Source organism: Setaria italica, chromosome VI (assembly GCF_000263155.2).
Source record: "Setaria italica strain Yugu1 chromosome VI, Setaria_italica_v2.0, whole genome shotgun sequence".
NCBI classification, from domain to species: domain Eukaryota; kingdom Viridiplantae; phylum Streptophyta; class Magnoliopsida; order Poales; family Poaceae; genus Setaria; species Setaria italica.
In genome coordinates this window covers 12064060-12078665 of record NC_028455.1, presented here as the reverse complement: position 1 = coordinate 12078665, position 14606 = coordinate 12064060, and the positions used below count along the sequence as shown (strand labels likewise).

The window sequence follows — 14606 nt, the reverse complement described above, 5'->3', positions numbered from 1 at the left end:
TGAGCTCGAGCGCCCACTTCGCGATTCTACCCGTAGCATTTGGGTTCCGGATTACTTCACCTAACGGGAATGATGAAACGACCGTTACCGGGTGCGAGGTGAAGTAGTGACGCAGCTTCCTCTTCGTGATAAGGATGGCGTAGACGAGCTTCTGGATCTATGGATAACGTGTCTTGGATTTGGACAAGACTTCGCTGATGAAGTACACCGGGCGTTGCACCTTGAGAGCGTGTCCCTCTTCTTCCCGTTCCACCACCAGGGCCGCGCTAACCACCTGGGTGGTCGCCGCGATGTAGAGCAGGAGGGGCTCGCCGTCGGTGGGTGGGACCAGGATCGGGGCCTTCGTCAGGAGGTCCTTGAGTCGGTCAAGTGCCTCCTGGGCCTCGCTGGTCCATTCGAAGCGGTCAGACTTCTTCAGGAGCCGATAGAGAGGAAGACCTCGCTCACCGAGGCGCGAGATGAAGCGGCTTAGAGCTGCTAGGCATCCCATCACGCGCTGCACCCCCTTTATGTTCCGGATTGGCCCTATGTCGCCGATGGCTGCTATCTTCTCTGGATTTGCTTCGATGCCGCGCACGGAGACGATGAAGCCTAATAGCATGCCCCTTGGGACTCCGAACACACATTTCTCGGGATTGAGCTTAATACGCTTATCCCTCAGCCTTTCGAAGGCTAGCTCTAGGTCGGGAACGAGCTGGTCGCCCCTCCTGGATTTAACCACGATGTCATCAACGTAGGCCTCAACGGTCCGCCCAATGAGGTCTCCGAAGCACTTCAGCATGCATCGCTAGAAGGTAGCCCCCGCGTTTTTGAGGCCGAACGGCATCTTAACGTAGCAGTAGGGACCAAAAGGGGTGATGAAGGAGGTAGCGAGCTGGTCGGCCTCTTTCATCGCGATCTGATGGTAGCCGGAATATGCGTCGAGGAAGCTGAGGGTCTCGCACCCGGCGGTTGAGTCGACTATTTGATCTATGCGTGGCAAAGGAAACGGGTCCTTTGGACACGCTTTGTTGAGACCGGTATAATCGACACACATCCTCCATTTCCCGTTCTTTTTTGGTACAAGGACAGGATTAGCCAGCCACTCGGGGTGGCGCACTTCCTTGATGAACCCGGCCGTCAGAAGCTTCTGGAGCTCTTTGCCAATGGCCTTGCGCTTTTCCTCGTCGAAACGGCGCAAGCCTTGCTTCACTGGTTTGGAGCCAGCCCTGATGTTCAAGGAATGCTCGGCGACTTCTCTCGGGATGCCAGGCATGTCCGAGGGCTTCCACGCGAAGACATCGCTGTTCGCGCGGAGGAAGTCGACGAGCGCGCTTTCCTATTTGGGGGATAGGGCCGCGCTGATCCGCACAACCCCTCCGTTGGAACAGCCGGGATCGAGAGGGACTTCCTTGATACCTTCAGTGGGCTCAAAGGAGATGTTCGACTGCTTGGAGTCGGGCTGATCCTCGATGACCTCCGCAAGCTGGACCGCTAAGCCGCTCGTGACGGTGATGGCCGCGGCGTACTCGCAGCACTCAACGTCGCACTCGTATGCCTTCTGAAAGGTCATGCCGACGGTGATGACCCCGTTGGGCCCCGGCATCTTGAGCTTGAGGTAGGTGTAGTTGGGGATTGCCATGAACTTTGCGTAGCACGGCCGTCCCAAGATGGCATGGTAGGTTCCGCGGAATCCCACCACCTTGAAGGTGAGGACCTCCTTCCGGTAGTTGGAAGGGGTCCCGAACGTAACGGGCAAGTCGATTTGCCCGAGGGGCGTCGCCTGCTTCCCTGGCACGATGCCATGGAAAGGTGCCTTGCTGGGACGGAGGCGGGAACGGTCGATCCCCATGGCGTTGAGAGTCTCGGCGTAGAGGAGGTTGAGGCCGCTACCCCCATCCATGAGTACCTTGGTGAGGCGCGTCGTGCCGACGATGGGGTCGATGACGAGAGGGTAACGCCCCGGATGCCGGACGTGTCCAGGGTGGTCGGACCTATCGAAGGTGATGGCCGGCCCTGACCAGTCAAGGAAGGCCGGAGTCGCAGGCTCGGCCGCGTAGACCTCCCGGCGCTCCAGCTTTTGCTGGCGCTAGGTGTCGTACGCCGCGGAGCCGCCGAAGATCATGAAGCAGCCGTCGACCTTGGGGAAGCCGTCTTCCTTCTCTTCGTCGCCCTTCTTTTCCTCATCGGGCTTCCGCTTCCGATCACCTTTTACCGGATTGCCCACGAAGTATCTCTTCATGAGGTTACAGTCTTTGTAGGCGTGCTTCACGGGGAACTCGTGGTTCGGGCACGGTCCCTCAAGCAACTTGTCGAAGAAGCCGGGAGTGCCCTCGGGGGGCGGCTGCCCCCGCTTGCGCTCGACCGCGGCCACGAGGGGGGCCTCGCGCCGTTGCTTGCCCTTCTTCTTCTGCTGGCGACTGGATGTGCCTTCGTCGGCATCCTCCTCTCGTTTCGCCTTGCCTTTGGAACGGTCGAAGATCGCTCCGACGGCCTCTTCGCCCGAGGCGTAGCTAGTGGCGATATTGAGGAGCTCCTCCGTGGTTCGCGGGCCTCGGCGCCCCAGCTCGTGGACGAGGGGCCGGCAGGAGGTTCCTGCTAGGAAGGCTCCTATGATGTCGGCGTCCGCGATGTTGGAGAGCTCGGTGCGCTTTCTGGAAAAGCGCCGGATGTAATCCCGGAGGGACTCGTCCGCCCCCTGGCGACAGCTCCGGAGATCCCAGGAGTTGCCGGGGCGCGTGTACGTGCCCTGGAAGTTTCCTATGAAAACGTCCTTCAGGTCGTTCCAGCTGCGAACGCGTCCCGAAGGGATATGTTCTAGCCAAGCTCGCGTGGAGTCGGCCAGGAAAAGGGGTAGGTTGCGGATGATAAACAGGTCATCATCCGCCCCGCCGGCTTGACATGCAAGCCGGTAATCGCTGAGCCATACTCCAGGATTCGTCTCCCCTAAGTATTTGGCTATACTCGTGGGTTGCCTGAAGCGCGCTGGAAAAGGCGCGTTCAGGATGCGCGCAGAGAAGGCCCGGGGCCCAGCCGGACCAGGGCTCGGGCTGTGGTCTTCCCCGCTGTCGTAGCGCCCGCTGCGGTGGACGTGGTAGCCTCGATCTACCCCGTCCTCCCTGTCCGCGCGGGAGCGTCTCCGCGCGTTCAGGGTGTCGCGGGCATCGCGGACGAGGCCGACGCGCTGGTGGACGGATCGAGCCTCGCCTCCCGCGGGTGGCGGAGTCCAGCGGGCGGACGCGGCCTGATTCGCCCCCGGAGGGGGTTGATGGACAGATTCCCCCCGCCTCTCTGGGGGCGCGTCGGGCGTCGCCCGGCTGGCGTTCTGCCCGCGTCGCCGGGACGCCAAACTTTTCGCCTGCTGGACGACAGCACACTTGAGCAGGTTGCGCATCTCTTGGCGTGCCCGTCGTTCCTCGGGCGTCGCTGGTTCGGGGAGCTGTCGGAGCAACACTGCCGCGGCTGCGACGTTTTGGCTAGCGCGGGCGAAGAGCTGCGGACGCTCCTCGTCCGCGTAGATGCGTTGCTGGACATCGCGCGCCCGTTGTCGCGCTCCCCCCTCGCGGTGGGGGTGCTCGACTTCTTGGCGGGCGCCCGCGTGCGCCTCTGGTTGCCGAGAGCACTCCGGGGCCCTTGGCAAGGCTCCGGTTGTAGCTGCGGCGCGCGAGGGGGGAGCCCTTTGTCTCCCCTCGGCATCGTTGCCGTTGGATCCCTCGGAGTGCGCGTCGGCCACGAGGCACTCACGTGAGGGATGTGGACTCCCGCTACTGGAGCCAGCGTCAGAGATCGTCCTCGTTGCGCCTACGAGCTCGTTGCTCGCGGGCGACGCGGTCATGGACCGCGCTAGGAGGCGTCCGTAAGCCCCCGTGGCATTGCGTAGCCCGAAGGGCTGTCCCCCTGGTGAGGTCCTTCCAGTGGGCGAGTGGCCGTTCGCCGCCGTCCCGGCAGTGGGGCCGGGGGCAGCTGAACGAGCGGGTAGGATGAGGACAGGGATCAGCTTGATCCCTTCCCCGGTGGCAAGGAAGTCCAGGCTCCCGAATCGGATCAGGGAGCCCGGAGCAAAGCTACTATCGTAATTGGCCATCTAAGGCTGGGAATGTACGCGCAAAGGTCCCCTACCTGGCACGCCAACTGTCGTTGTCAAGATTGGCGGATCAAGACTTAGACTAGTAAATTTCTTTTATGCGCGTAAAGCCTCAGGTGGTGGCGTGGGAGACACAGGTTTAGACTGGTTCGGGCAAGGGATGCCCTACGTCCAGTATCGAGGATGTTCGTGTTGCCCACGCGGGGTTCTGTAGTAGGGGGTTACAGATCGTCGAGAGAGGGACTGATCCCAAGTCTCTTTCATGCTTGTGCTCTTAGGGAGAGTAGTGGTGTGCTGTGGCTTGCGGGGGAGAAGAAGCCGATCCCCTCTCTGGCCCTGGGCTCCTCCTTTTATATCGCAAGGGGGGTGGCCGGAGTTACAGCTGGGATCGGGTGAAGAGGACCGTAAAGTGTAAAGCGTGGAATGGTAAAAAATATGGCAGGAAGGGGCAGCAAGTTCCTAGATGCTCGACGCCTCCGCCGGCCCCTAGCGAACGCCGGCGTGCATGCCGGAGGGGGAGGCGGCCGTGTGCCAACTGTCGTTGCTTCCTACAGATAGCTCCTTCGGCACTCGTAGGCGTCGGGTCATGATGAAGGCGTTTCGTCGTTATCCTAGTGTCTGTTGGGGAGGACGGTGGATGCTACCGTTCAGACGATGGCTCCTAGAGAGAGGGAGTCACATCCTTGCTGCTGGGCGCGCGGGTCCCGAGGGCGCGCGGGGCCCGAGGACAGGCCGGTCTCTCCTCCGCTCCGGCCGGCGCAGGCCATGAGTACCCTGCGGCGAATGGGAGCGAGCCGCCAGTACTGTAGCTTGTACAGTGCGGTCGTGCATGGGTACTTGCGACGGGTTGCGTGAGGGGCGCGGTCATCCCTTCCCTCTGCCAGGCCTGCGGCGCATTTATGGCGAAGCCGTCGGGGGGACCCACAGGATTTTGTCTGTCTTGCCCACCTGGACTACATCCGAGGAGGATGCCTGCCCCGGGGGCCCAGCACGCCCGACCCCTCCGCTTGGGGTCGGACGAGGCGGAACTTCGTGGCGAGGGGTCGGGCGCCCCCGACCCCGGGGCCGCAGTTGGACGAGGCGGAAGCCTTGTGGAGGGAGGTCGGGCGTTCCCGACCCTGAGGCCGCGGTCGGGCGAGGCGGAGTTTCGATTATGCTTAGGTGGGCCCGGGCCTTCGCGTTTGCTCCTTTAAGCGATATGTTAGGGGATCGTTAATATCTCCCCCCAACAGACATGTTGTTGCTTGGTGAAGAATTGGCATCCTTGACATCGTGGGCTAGTTCCTCGATGTCAGCGAAAGCTGTAGGCCAATAGAATCCTAATCTGAAAGCTTTTCCTACGATCGTTCGTGAAGATGCATGATTCTCGTAGATGCCTTTGTGGATCTCCTCCAGTATGTCCTTGTCGTCTTCTCATAAGATGCACTTCATGAGCACTCCTGACGATGCGCCTCTTTTGTATAGCTTATCTCCAACTAGAATGTAGTTTTTGCTGCACCGTGAGACTTGTTCTGTGTGACATCCCTAGTAATTAAGAGCAAGATCAAGAGAAATTAAGAAAGAGATTAGAGACAAATCAAAAATTTCTAAAGATCAAAGGCCTTATTTGCTAAGCGTTAAACTCCTTTATGCTCTCTGAGGCAGAAAGTAAAAACAAATTTTATATAAGAACTCAAATTTTGGCCGATATAAAAGTGGTAGATCTCTTCAAATTGGGCATCATGTGTGCATAATTGAGCATCTTGGCCATGCATTGTTTAAGTTCACATAATTGTTGTTTATTGTTGAATTTCAAACTTGTGAAGCAACTCCAATTTCTGCTAGATTCATAGAAAATGACATATAATTTGAAGTGGATGGAGTACCTCTTGCTATAGCACCTTCCTCTTACTAGGTTCCCAATGCATCTTAGGCCTACATTACACAAGAATCGGAGAGCTTTAACATGCCATGGCAGAATAACACTAGGATTTGAAACAAACTAATATATATTTGGCAGTTCTTATAACATGCAACATGCAGTATTTTAGTTTGTAACATGGATGTGGGTGATACCGAAATAGTATATATGCTCAAGAACAATTAGTTTATTAGTGGAATATCTGTGAAAGTGTTAACCCTTTTTTTGCAATGGGGCCACTGATACTAGCTGGATAGTGCATATAATGATTGGATCTTTACAATTGATCCAGATGGAGAAAACCAAAAAAGACAGTACCCTGTGTTAACCAACCATTAAACATGGAAGTTCAAAGGTTGCTACGTCATTGTTACTTTCCTTATCTTGGTTTTAGCCAAATTAAAATAACCTATAAAATGGTTGGACCATCCCAGTCAGACATGATCTTTACTTATAAAGAAAATTATGTTAACTTCTTCGTCTAATATATCATATAATGATCATCACTCCCCACACAAAACCATGTATTTCATTCTGGCCATAGCAATAATGGCATGATTCTTGTTCTGCCAATATAGAATTTCAAGGTGTAAGCTTGTCAGTCATGGTTGGTGGTGAGTAACAAATGTTCTTCAAGGCAAACCGATTCCTCAATCAGCTGATTTTGTGTTGGATACTTGTGTTTTCCTGCAGCACTGGGAGCACTCACCACAGGTGAGAAACAAGGAGCTGGTTCTTCAAGTGCATGAAAGACACAAGTTGCCATCACAAAGCCTTATAAATCAAGAAGGCTCTTTTAGTTGTATCCGTAGATTGCGTAACTGGGTTTGTGGCCAACTTAATATTTTTGACATGTGAACGTGCTATTGGTTCCTGCCCTGCTGGGGCAATGCTTTCTGGATCTTTCTGTAAGGGATGATTAGTAGTTCCTCAGTAGATTTCTTCTTAATACAAAGATACGCAGCTCTCATGCGTCTTCTTAATACAAAGATACGCAGCTCTCATGCGTATTCTCGAAAAGTAGTTCCTCAATAGCTGTAAACTACTCGATGCCAAGATCTATGGTCTTGTCTGTAAGATGGTAACACAAGTGAAATCTCACTATCTGTGTGCTCCGGAACTACAGCTTGCAAATTTGCAATCAGGACTCGGGAGTGCATGTGACCTCTTTTGTTGGAAGGTGCTGGTGCTCACGAGAATGAGCATATGAAATTGACCATTGCAATTTCTAGCAAATCATGTTGTTCCTACTCAAGTTCAGTTTGTTTCCACTTCCTGTGGCTTTATTTGTTAGATAACAGCTGAATTGTTTTGTGAATGCGTACTTTATTGCAAATGTTTTATTCTCCTCTTTGGCACGGTGCATCTGTTTTAACAGTAATGGAGTAGTGTTTGAGCATTAGCAGTATGATTTTATTCTGTTCATGTACCACATGATAATGCTGAATGTCAGTGTCGAAGGCCGATGGCACTGCCGCGGAGTACGTTTGGGTCCTGTGCTTCTTTGAAGAAGCTATCCTCATCCTGCCGCCCATTTTCAGAGGCACATATCTGCCTGCATCTTTCTCAACATCTTGTAGATTGACAACTGACAAATATCAATAACCAGCTATCACCATCCACCACGAGAAAATTCGTAAGTGAGCTGGGTGGGTGAGGCTTTCAGCCTGTGATTCTGTGAAGGACATTTTGGTCCACGTAGAAAAAACTGACAAGGGACAAGGCACAAGTTAACGGAAACAGCTAACGGACTGAACGGCAATGCCATATAGGGAATGAATTTCGGATGTATGTCAAATAAGGAAATTCAAATTTTTGAAGGTTAAGAAAAGATCAGTCATATTTTACCAGTGTTAAATAAGAAATTGTCTCTTCATTTGATGACCTGAGAGCCTGGGACAAGCTCCGCATTCAACCAATACTGAAAAGAATATCTCGCTTCTTTTATTTAGAGCCTGTTTGGATCCAAGTGCTAATGGGTGAAAGTGCTAAAGTTCAGTACCTTTATGCATAATCCAAACGGGGGGGCTAATGGGAGGACTTTAGCCCTTCCTAAAAAGGTGCAAAAAGCATTAGCTAGTGGGGAAGAGTTAATGGATACTAATGGCATGTGAAAAGATCAGAAAGGGAAGAGAGAGAAAGGGGAAGGTGAGGAGATAAAGGGGCAAAAGTGCCGCTTCATGGACTTTAGCTCTATCCATTAGCTATGTCTTTCAAATGGGAGTGCTAATGAGTTGAAGTGCTAAACTTTAGATGGGTTAAACTTTAGCAATAACACGTCAAATGAGCCTCAGGATGAATGCAGGGTAGGCATGCGAAAAAGGAAAAATAAAAGTTTGAGGCCGTCCGGTATCTTTAGCAAATGGGAGTCTATTTGACTGTATCCATGCCTGCAACAATGTTTCGAATTCCAACATGAAACTTCTATTAAAAGAAGCAAGACAACGTAAGCCAAACCGTGAGAAAACCACCAAACAAACCTCTAGAACAAAAGGTGGAATCTCAAGATAAGAAACGGAATCTTGACACGAGTGCCCATAAGCACCAAAACTGAAACATGAGCAAGTATGCATACAACGATGTACTTAACTAAGAAACTGAACTTAACAAACTCAGCCGATCTTGAATACAAAGCAATTTCCCAGTGCCAGGATCAATGCATTTGAGCTCTTGGACAGCTACGTACTTAGGTGTGAATTCCTGCTGTGCAGAGAACCACATAAACCCATATATACAAGACAACAACAGCTTCACATGCATATATACCACATAAACACAGCTTCTGAACTACAGGGTACAGTACATGCATGAACTCCAAAGAACGCAAAAATGTTATGTGATTTCTGAGCCAACCATATGGTCATTAATGAACATGACGCAGAAAGTGGCATAGCAAGTATACCGACGCCACAAAACAAAAATATCCACACATGCTATGCGGGCACACCAGTTCTCAAGTGCCACAACAAAGCTAAGTCTGCAAAAGAAGTTCATCCATCAGCATGAATACATCGATTATGTCTTACACAGGCTGAATACCCCAAAATTGCTGGAAGTCGCAAATCTTCTACAGATCTAGTTGACATCGAATATATGATAACACTCATTATTAGGGGTACTGTAGCGCACAAATCATACAATTACTCTAACAAATAGGTAGTCAAAATTTTCTTTCCAGATAGAAACTCAGATACAGGATTTGAGGTCAATTGCTCCCAAAACAGAGGAAGAAAGCAAGACTTTGATCCATTCCCTGTCTCATGTACAACAACACAGCACTGTAGGTAGATTTATCTTCATCATCCAGAACTTCTACCTCGCTTTGCATATTTCAATCAGGCATGTGGACATCATCCGGTAAGCATCCATTTTTCCTGCATGGAAACAGAACATCAGTCAAGAGGTCCGAAGGGAGATCACAACTAACACAGGCTACAGTATACATGTAACAAAAAAGTAAACTTTCATCATGTAGAAGAGATTTCTGTTGAACTCCAGTTATGTTTGTGGTATAAGAACAATTGATGTTGGGGCAAGCCGCAAGCCGAGTATAGTTATTATGTTAGGTTAGGACACTTTGGTCATGCAACAATGGATACGTACACACATTTGTACGACAGCATAAACAACTCCAACAAAACATGCCCTGATGCTTTCAATCTCAACTTGTGCATTTTCAATAGCATTAAAAAATATTTTAATCCACAAAACTACTATTCGAATACATGGTCCTATCCAATTAATAGAAAATGAATGATTATAAACTTGGTGACAAGAAAAATTGTATCTACCAACAGGCCTCTATGTATCAGTGAAAAGGTGCATATTATAACACAGATTTGGTGTTTGTTACATCTTGTGATTGTTAAAGATACGATCCACAATCCCAGGCTCAAACAAATAAGGCCTTCAATATTCTACTACCCAAGCCTAACTAATTCTCATGTCCACACGCACTTGATGACGTAAAAATTATGGAACTGAGATGCACTTGAATGTACAAAAACTGTTCATCAGCCATCGTACACAAGAATAATTGGCTATCCAAAGCAAACGAATGCTCCCTTATGTAGGTACAACAATCTACTGTCAAGTAATCAAATCACAATAAACTAATTGTATGTGTACCAAGCTCTTGCACTGTTAGCAACACAATTATAAGACATGTGAAAAACTGCCTTCGCTTGTAAAGCTGAAATTGTCTGGACAATTAATGATTTATTTACAACTTTCATCTAACAGCCATACTCGGCAATCATAAATGTTAGACCTAACATGACATCTTTATTCCCAATTTAACATTCCAGTCCTGTCACTATACATGTCAGCAAAGAATGATTATGAAGCAAAAAGTTAATCTGAGGGTGTACTTTAACTCTCACACGATAGACAAGCAAACATGTGTTTAACAATTACAAATTCAAATATAGGTACTGAGGTACCTTAGTTACATTTTTCTGATTTTCATAATTAGCAGAGTACAAGAAAGAACCAACTAAAATGAGACATGGGGATATAATTTGAGATATTCTGACAAGGATGGCAATAACCTCTACAAGGATCTAATGGTAGTATACATGCAAGGATTGTGAATTGTGACAAATTATCTATAAAAATTCCATGAACTGCAATTGCTGTATATACCCTCATGTCGGATGTCTTTTACAATGTTGTACAAATCAGCATGTGTGTATTACTTTTAGCTTTTTGCAGGTGCAGTTACTTTTGCAGCAAAAACAAGCTATAGTAGCAGCAATAGATTCTTGATATCTTAACAAAACTAACATACTGATCTAGTCCTCATCTTCATCAGGAACAAGTCTAACAGGACCCTTCACCCTGCTATCACTATTCCCAATAAATTCCTGAGCAGCCTTTGCAAGGAACTCTTCCGCAGCAGCACGAACAGACTTCTTTTGTGGCAAATACTCAGACTTTCTCTTCTGCCCAGACCAGCCCCTTCTTTCTCCTCTACTGATTGCCTGCATGCTTCTCTTTTGATCTGAAACAACAAAAATAAAAACCTCAACTCCAAGCCTTGCTGCTGCTTATGTTCCAGACCTCAACACCAGAAATCCATATGTACCAGATGTCAGGTGGGAAAGTGAGTGTCCAATGAACCTTGCTGCTGCTTGTGTATTCAGTGTAGTAGTAGGGCGAAGTGGTGCTGCAATTGAGTTCAGTGTTAACAGGGTAACAGCATGGCATATCTATGAATAAACTATGAACACACATTGAAAAGTGCAGTACAGTACCCTTGTCCCAGTCCTCAAATCGATTTAATTTCTCTTGCCACAGGCTTAACCTCTCCTGGAAAGAAAAGAATCGAGCCCAGGAGAAAACAACTGTCAACTAAAGAGCTATACCATTTTACAAATACAGAGATTGCATTTCCACTTCAAGTAGTGGCCAGTGGCCACAGGCCACGTAGACTCCACCAAACAATCATAAACATCAAAACTTTCTCCCGGAATAGTTGAAAAGATATAAACATCAAATTCATGTGGCTACATAGAATTCTCCATTCAAAGATTACAAAATATCAATTTTCATTAAACATAAAACTTTGAACAGTAGACAACATGCATAGACTGAATTTTTGATAACATTGTAAATCCAAATAGTACTCCTCATTGAAGAATTGCCATCATCGCCATTTTCAGAACTTTTCTCCTTAAATTAAAATTTCAACGAAATTAGAACAAAGAATTTTTTATTTAAGATGCCCTCACAAAGAACCCCAATGAACTTAATACTTAAACTTTTGGCCATGCAAATTCTACACCAAAAGGGCAACAACAGCAAATTAAGCTAAATGCCAAACCATGTGAAAGGTGAAATTTAAACCATGCAAGCTCTGTTCTGATCCACAAAAAGCTACTGTAAAACCATGCGCATGTTCCATAGGCCTAAGCTAAAGTGCTCCACCCTCAAGCTCACTGCTCCAAGGCATTCATTTACACGATATACTACCATCTTCGTTCCAGACTTCCAGTCAATAGCATCGACATTTAACCCCTACTTCAAGTTCAAGGGCATTCAGAGACAAGACACTTCAAAAGATTGAGGATTCTCAGAGCAAGGAGGAGCTTACAAACTCCTTTCTGATCGGGTGCTCGTCGGGGTCAATTCCAGAACACCTTAGCCGCACTGCAAAAATCCACAAAAGGAGACGTTTATAATAAGAAAAGGAAAAAAAAAGAGAAAAGGCTTAACCTTAAGCAATGAGAAGGGTAAGCGCGGACTGTACCCGCGAAGAGGGAGGTGGCAGCCTGCGCCACCGCGAGGAAGGCGCGCGCCCGGAGCAGTGGCGGGAGCTCGGCCACGGCGTCGGGGTCCGCCGCCGCCGCCGCGAGCAGCTGGGATAGGTGGTCCCCGACGGACTCGGCGGCCGCGAGCGTATCCTCGGCTGCGGATATCGCAGAAGGCGGAACCGCCGAGGCGGCGTCAGCGGAGGTGGCGGCCATGGTCTGGCTTCTAAGCAGATTTGGACGGCGGCGAGGAATTCAGGGAGGCGGGTCGTTTGGGTGCACGGTTAAAAGGATGTGTTAGGGTTGGCATAAGGGCTGTCAAAAAAGCTCGAGCCTCGCGAGCTATTCGAACTCGACTCGCTAAAAGCTCTATTCGAGATTGGCTCGTTTTTAAATCAAGCCGAGCTCGAGCCTGACTCCATGCTCTTGTTTACTTCATCCCCAACTCCCAACTTTGGCACTATATAAAAAGAAGATTTCCCATCACATTAAACTTGCGGTATATGCATGGAGTACTAAATGTAGATGAAATTAAAAACTAATTGCACAGTTTTGTTATAGTTTGCGAGACGAATCTTTTGAGCCTAATTAGTCAATGTTTGGACAATAATTCACAAATACAAACGAAATGTTACAGTGTGCTACAATACCGGAACAGTAATTTTAACATTTCCAATTTTAGCAACTAAACAAGACGCATCATGTTCAGTTTCGCCAAACCCCCACCTGCCACCTCTCCCAGGCTATTTCCCTCCATGCGGCTTCCTAAGGCCTTGTTTACTTCCTAATTTGGGATAGGCAAAATTGACATTTTGCCATAAATGCGCAACTGTAGCGTTTCGTTTGTATTTGTGAATTATTATCCAAATATTGACTAATTAGGCTCAAAAGATTCGTCTCGCAAAGTACAACAAAACTGTGCAATTAGTTTTTGATTTCGTCTACATTTAGTACTCCATGCATGTACCGCAAGTTTGATGTGATGGGGAATCTTCTTTTTGCATAGTGTCAAAGTTGGGAGTTTGGAGGTAATTTTTCATCCGTATCGTACATACTAAAGGCCGTATCGGCCATATCATTCTCTCGAATGAAATTATGTAGCGCCATGCATGCTACTATTATCTTGCTCTGTTTGTGCATTGAAAAACTAGGTATACCCAATAAAATCCTCCACTTCATCTTCAACACACCGAATGACCTCTCGATAACATTCCTACGATAACATTCCTAAGGGACGAATGCGCGTAATTAAATGTCTCTTTCATACCTTTTGGCATTGGGCCACTTCTAAACTCTGGAAGATGATACTTTATATCCTTGTATGGTGCGAGGTAACCAGTACGGTTAGGATATCCCGAGTCAACTAGGTAAAATTTTCCTAAAACAGAAGATAAATTCATGATGTTAAACAAAATTGACACCAAACTTGTATAACCTTGTATAAATTTAAGACATTCCAAGTATACAAAGACGAGTACCTGAAGGCGGATGGGGAAACCTATCCCCATATTTGGTTAAGGCATCACTGAACACCCTCATATCATGAACCGATCATGGCCATCCACTGACTACAAATGTGAACCTCATATCGAAGTCACAAACAGCTAACACATTCTGTGACGGATACCCATGCCTTCCTGTGTGCTGGACTACCTTATCATTTGGCACCACAACTGGAACATGCGTCCCATCTATAGCTCCTATACAATTATCGAAGTATGGAGAAAATCGTGGATTCCTCAATCTTTGGTGGACGGTCTTGAAATCTGGATCCTTTGGTTTAATGATATCTACTGCTAGTCTCAGCACACTAGTTAAAACCTTATCAAAAGTACGACTGATAGTCTCTAAGGACCTGACAAACCGATCCTTAACCTGTCTAAGTGACTGGGGTGCACCAATGATCCAAAGAAACATTCCTAAAGCTTCCATAGTTGACATTCCTCTAGTTGGGCTCAGTCCATACATGTCTACTAACAGGTCATGTAACTGATGAAACATTAAGCTTGACATCCTAAACATGTTATAGCATGAGGTTCTATTACTTAATGTTTCGTGAACCCAATCTATGCCAGGTACAGTGGGTACCCTCCTTGGTGCTTTGTCCATGTGTTTTTCATAGTACGTACCCATCATAATTGCAGCCTGTATGATGTCTCTAGTCCTTTTACGACGATGTTGCCTCATTTCCATGAATATTTGAAACTCCAGCGACAAATCCTCATCAGAATCACTTCCACCAGAATCATTATCCTATAACAGTAACTTAAAAATGTTAGGAACTTGGGACAGCCATAACAGGACAGTAATTATCCAGTAACTTAAAAATCATTATCCAGAATCACTAATTATTCAAACATGCATAACAGCCATAACAGGTAGTTCATGCATA

General features: G+C 48.1%; 1 protein-coding gene across 2 annotated transcripts; it reads right to left on the bottom strand.

Annotated features, from left to right (window-relative positions):
- Window positions 1-8935: 8935 nt before the first annotated feature.
- Window positions 8936-12568, bottom strand: LOC101768583 (nuclear nucleic acid-binding protein C1D). Of its 2 annotated transcripts, none has more exons than XM_004973075.3 (6): window positions 12214-12565; window positions 12058-12113; window positions 11219-11273; window positions 11050-11130; window positions 10753-10965; window positions 8936-9337 (listed from the first exon to the last, which is right to left on the bottom strand). In XM_004973075.3, exons 1-5 carry the CDS (start codon window positions 12428-12430, stop codon window positions 10757-10759), a joined length of 618 nt encoding a protein of 205 aa, XP_004973132.1. In that variant the 5' UTR covers window positions 12431-12565; the 3' UTR covers window positions 8936-9337; window positions 10753-10756. The 2 variants fall into 2 exon arrangements, with proteins under 2 accessions (XP_004973132.1, XP_022683039.1); XM_022827304.1 differs by having other exon boundaries at window positions 8940-9337; window positions 10749-10965; window positions 12214-12568.
- Between the last annotated feature and the right edge of the window lie 2038 nt (window positions 12569-14606).

What these genes read in the sequence shown, in the direction of transcription:
- LOC101768583 (XM_022827304.1), bottom strand. Translation starts at nt 12,430, where the DNA reads ATGGCCGCCACCTCCGCTGACGCCGCCTCGGCGGTTCCGCCTTCTGCG. An exon ending in ATTTGAGGACTGGGACAAGG is followed by an intron (nt 11,131 to 11,218) that starts GTACTGTACTGC and finishes ACTCAATTGCAG; the next exon opens with CACCACTTCGCCCTACTACT. An exon ending in ACTTTCCCACCTGACATCTG is followed by an intron (nt 10,966 to 11,049) that starts GTACATATGGAT and finishes TTGTTGTTTCAG; the next exon opens with ATCAAAAGAGAAGCATGCAG.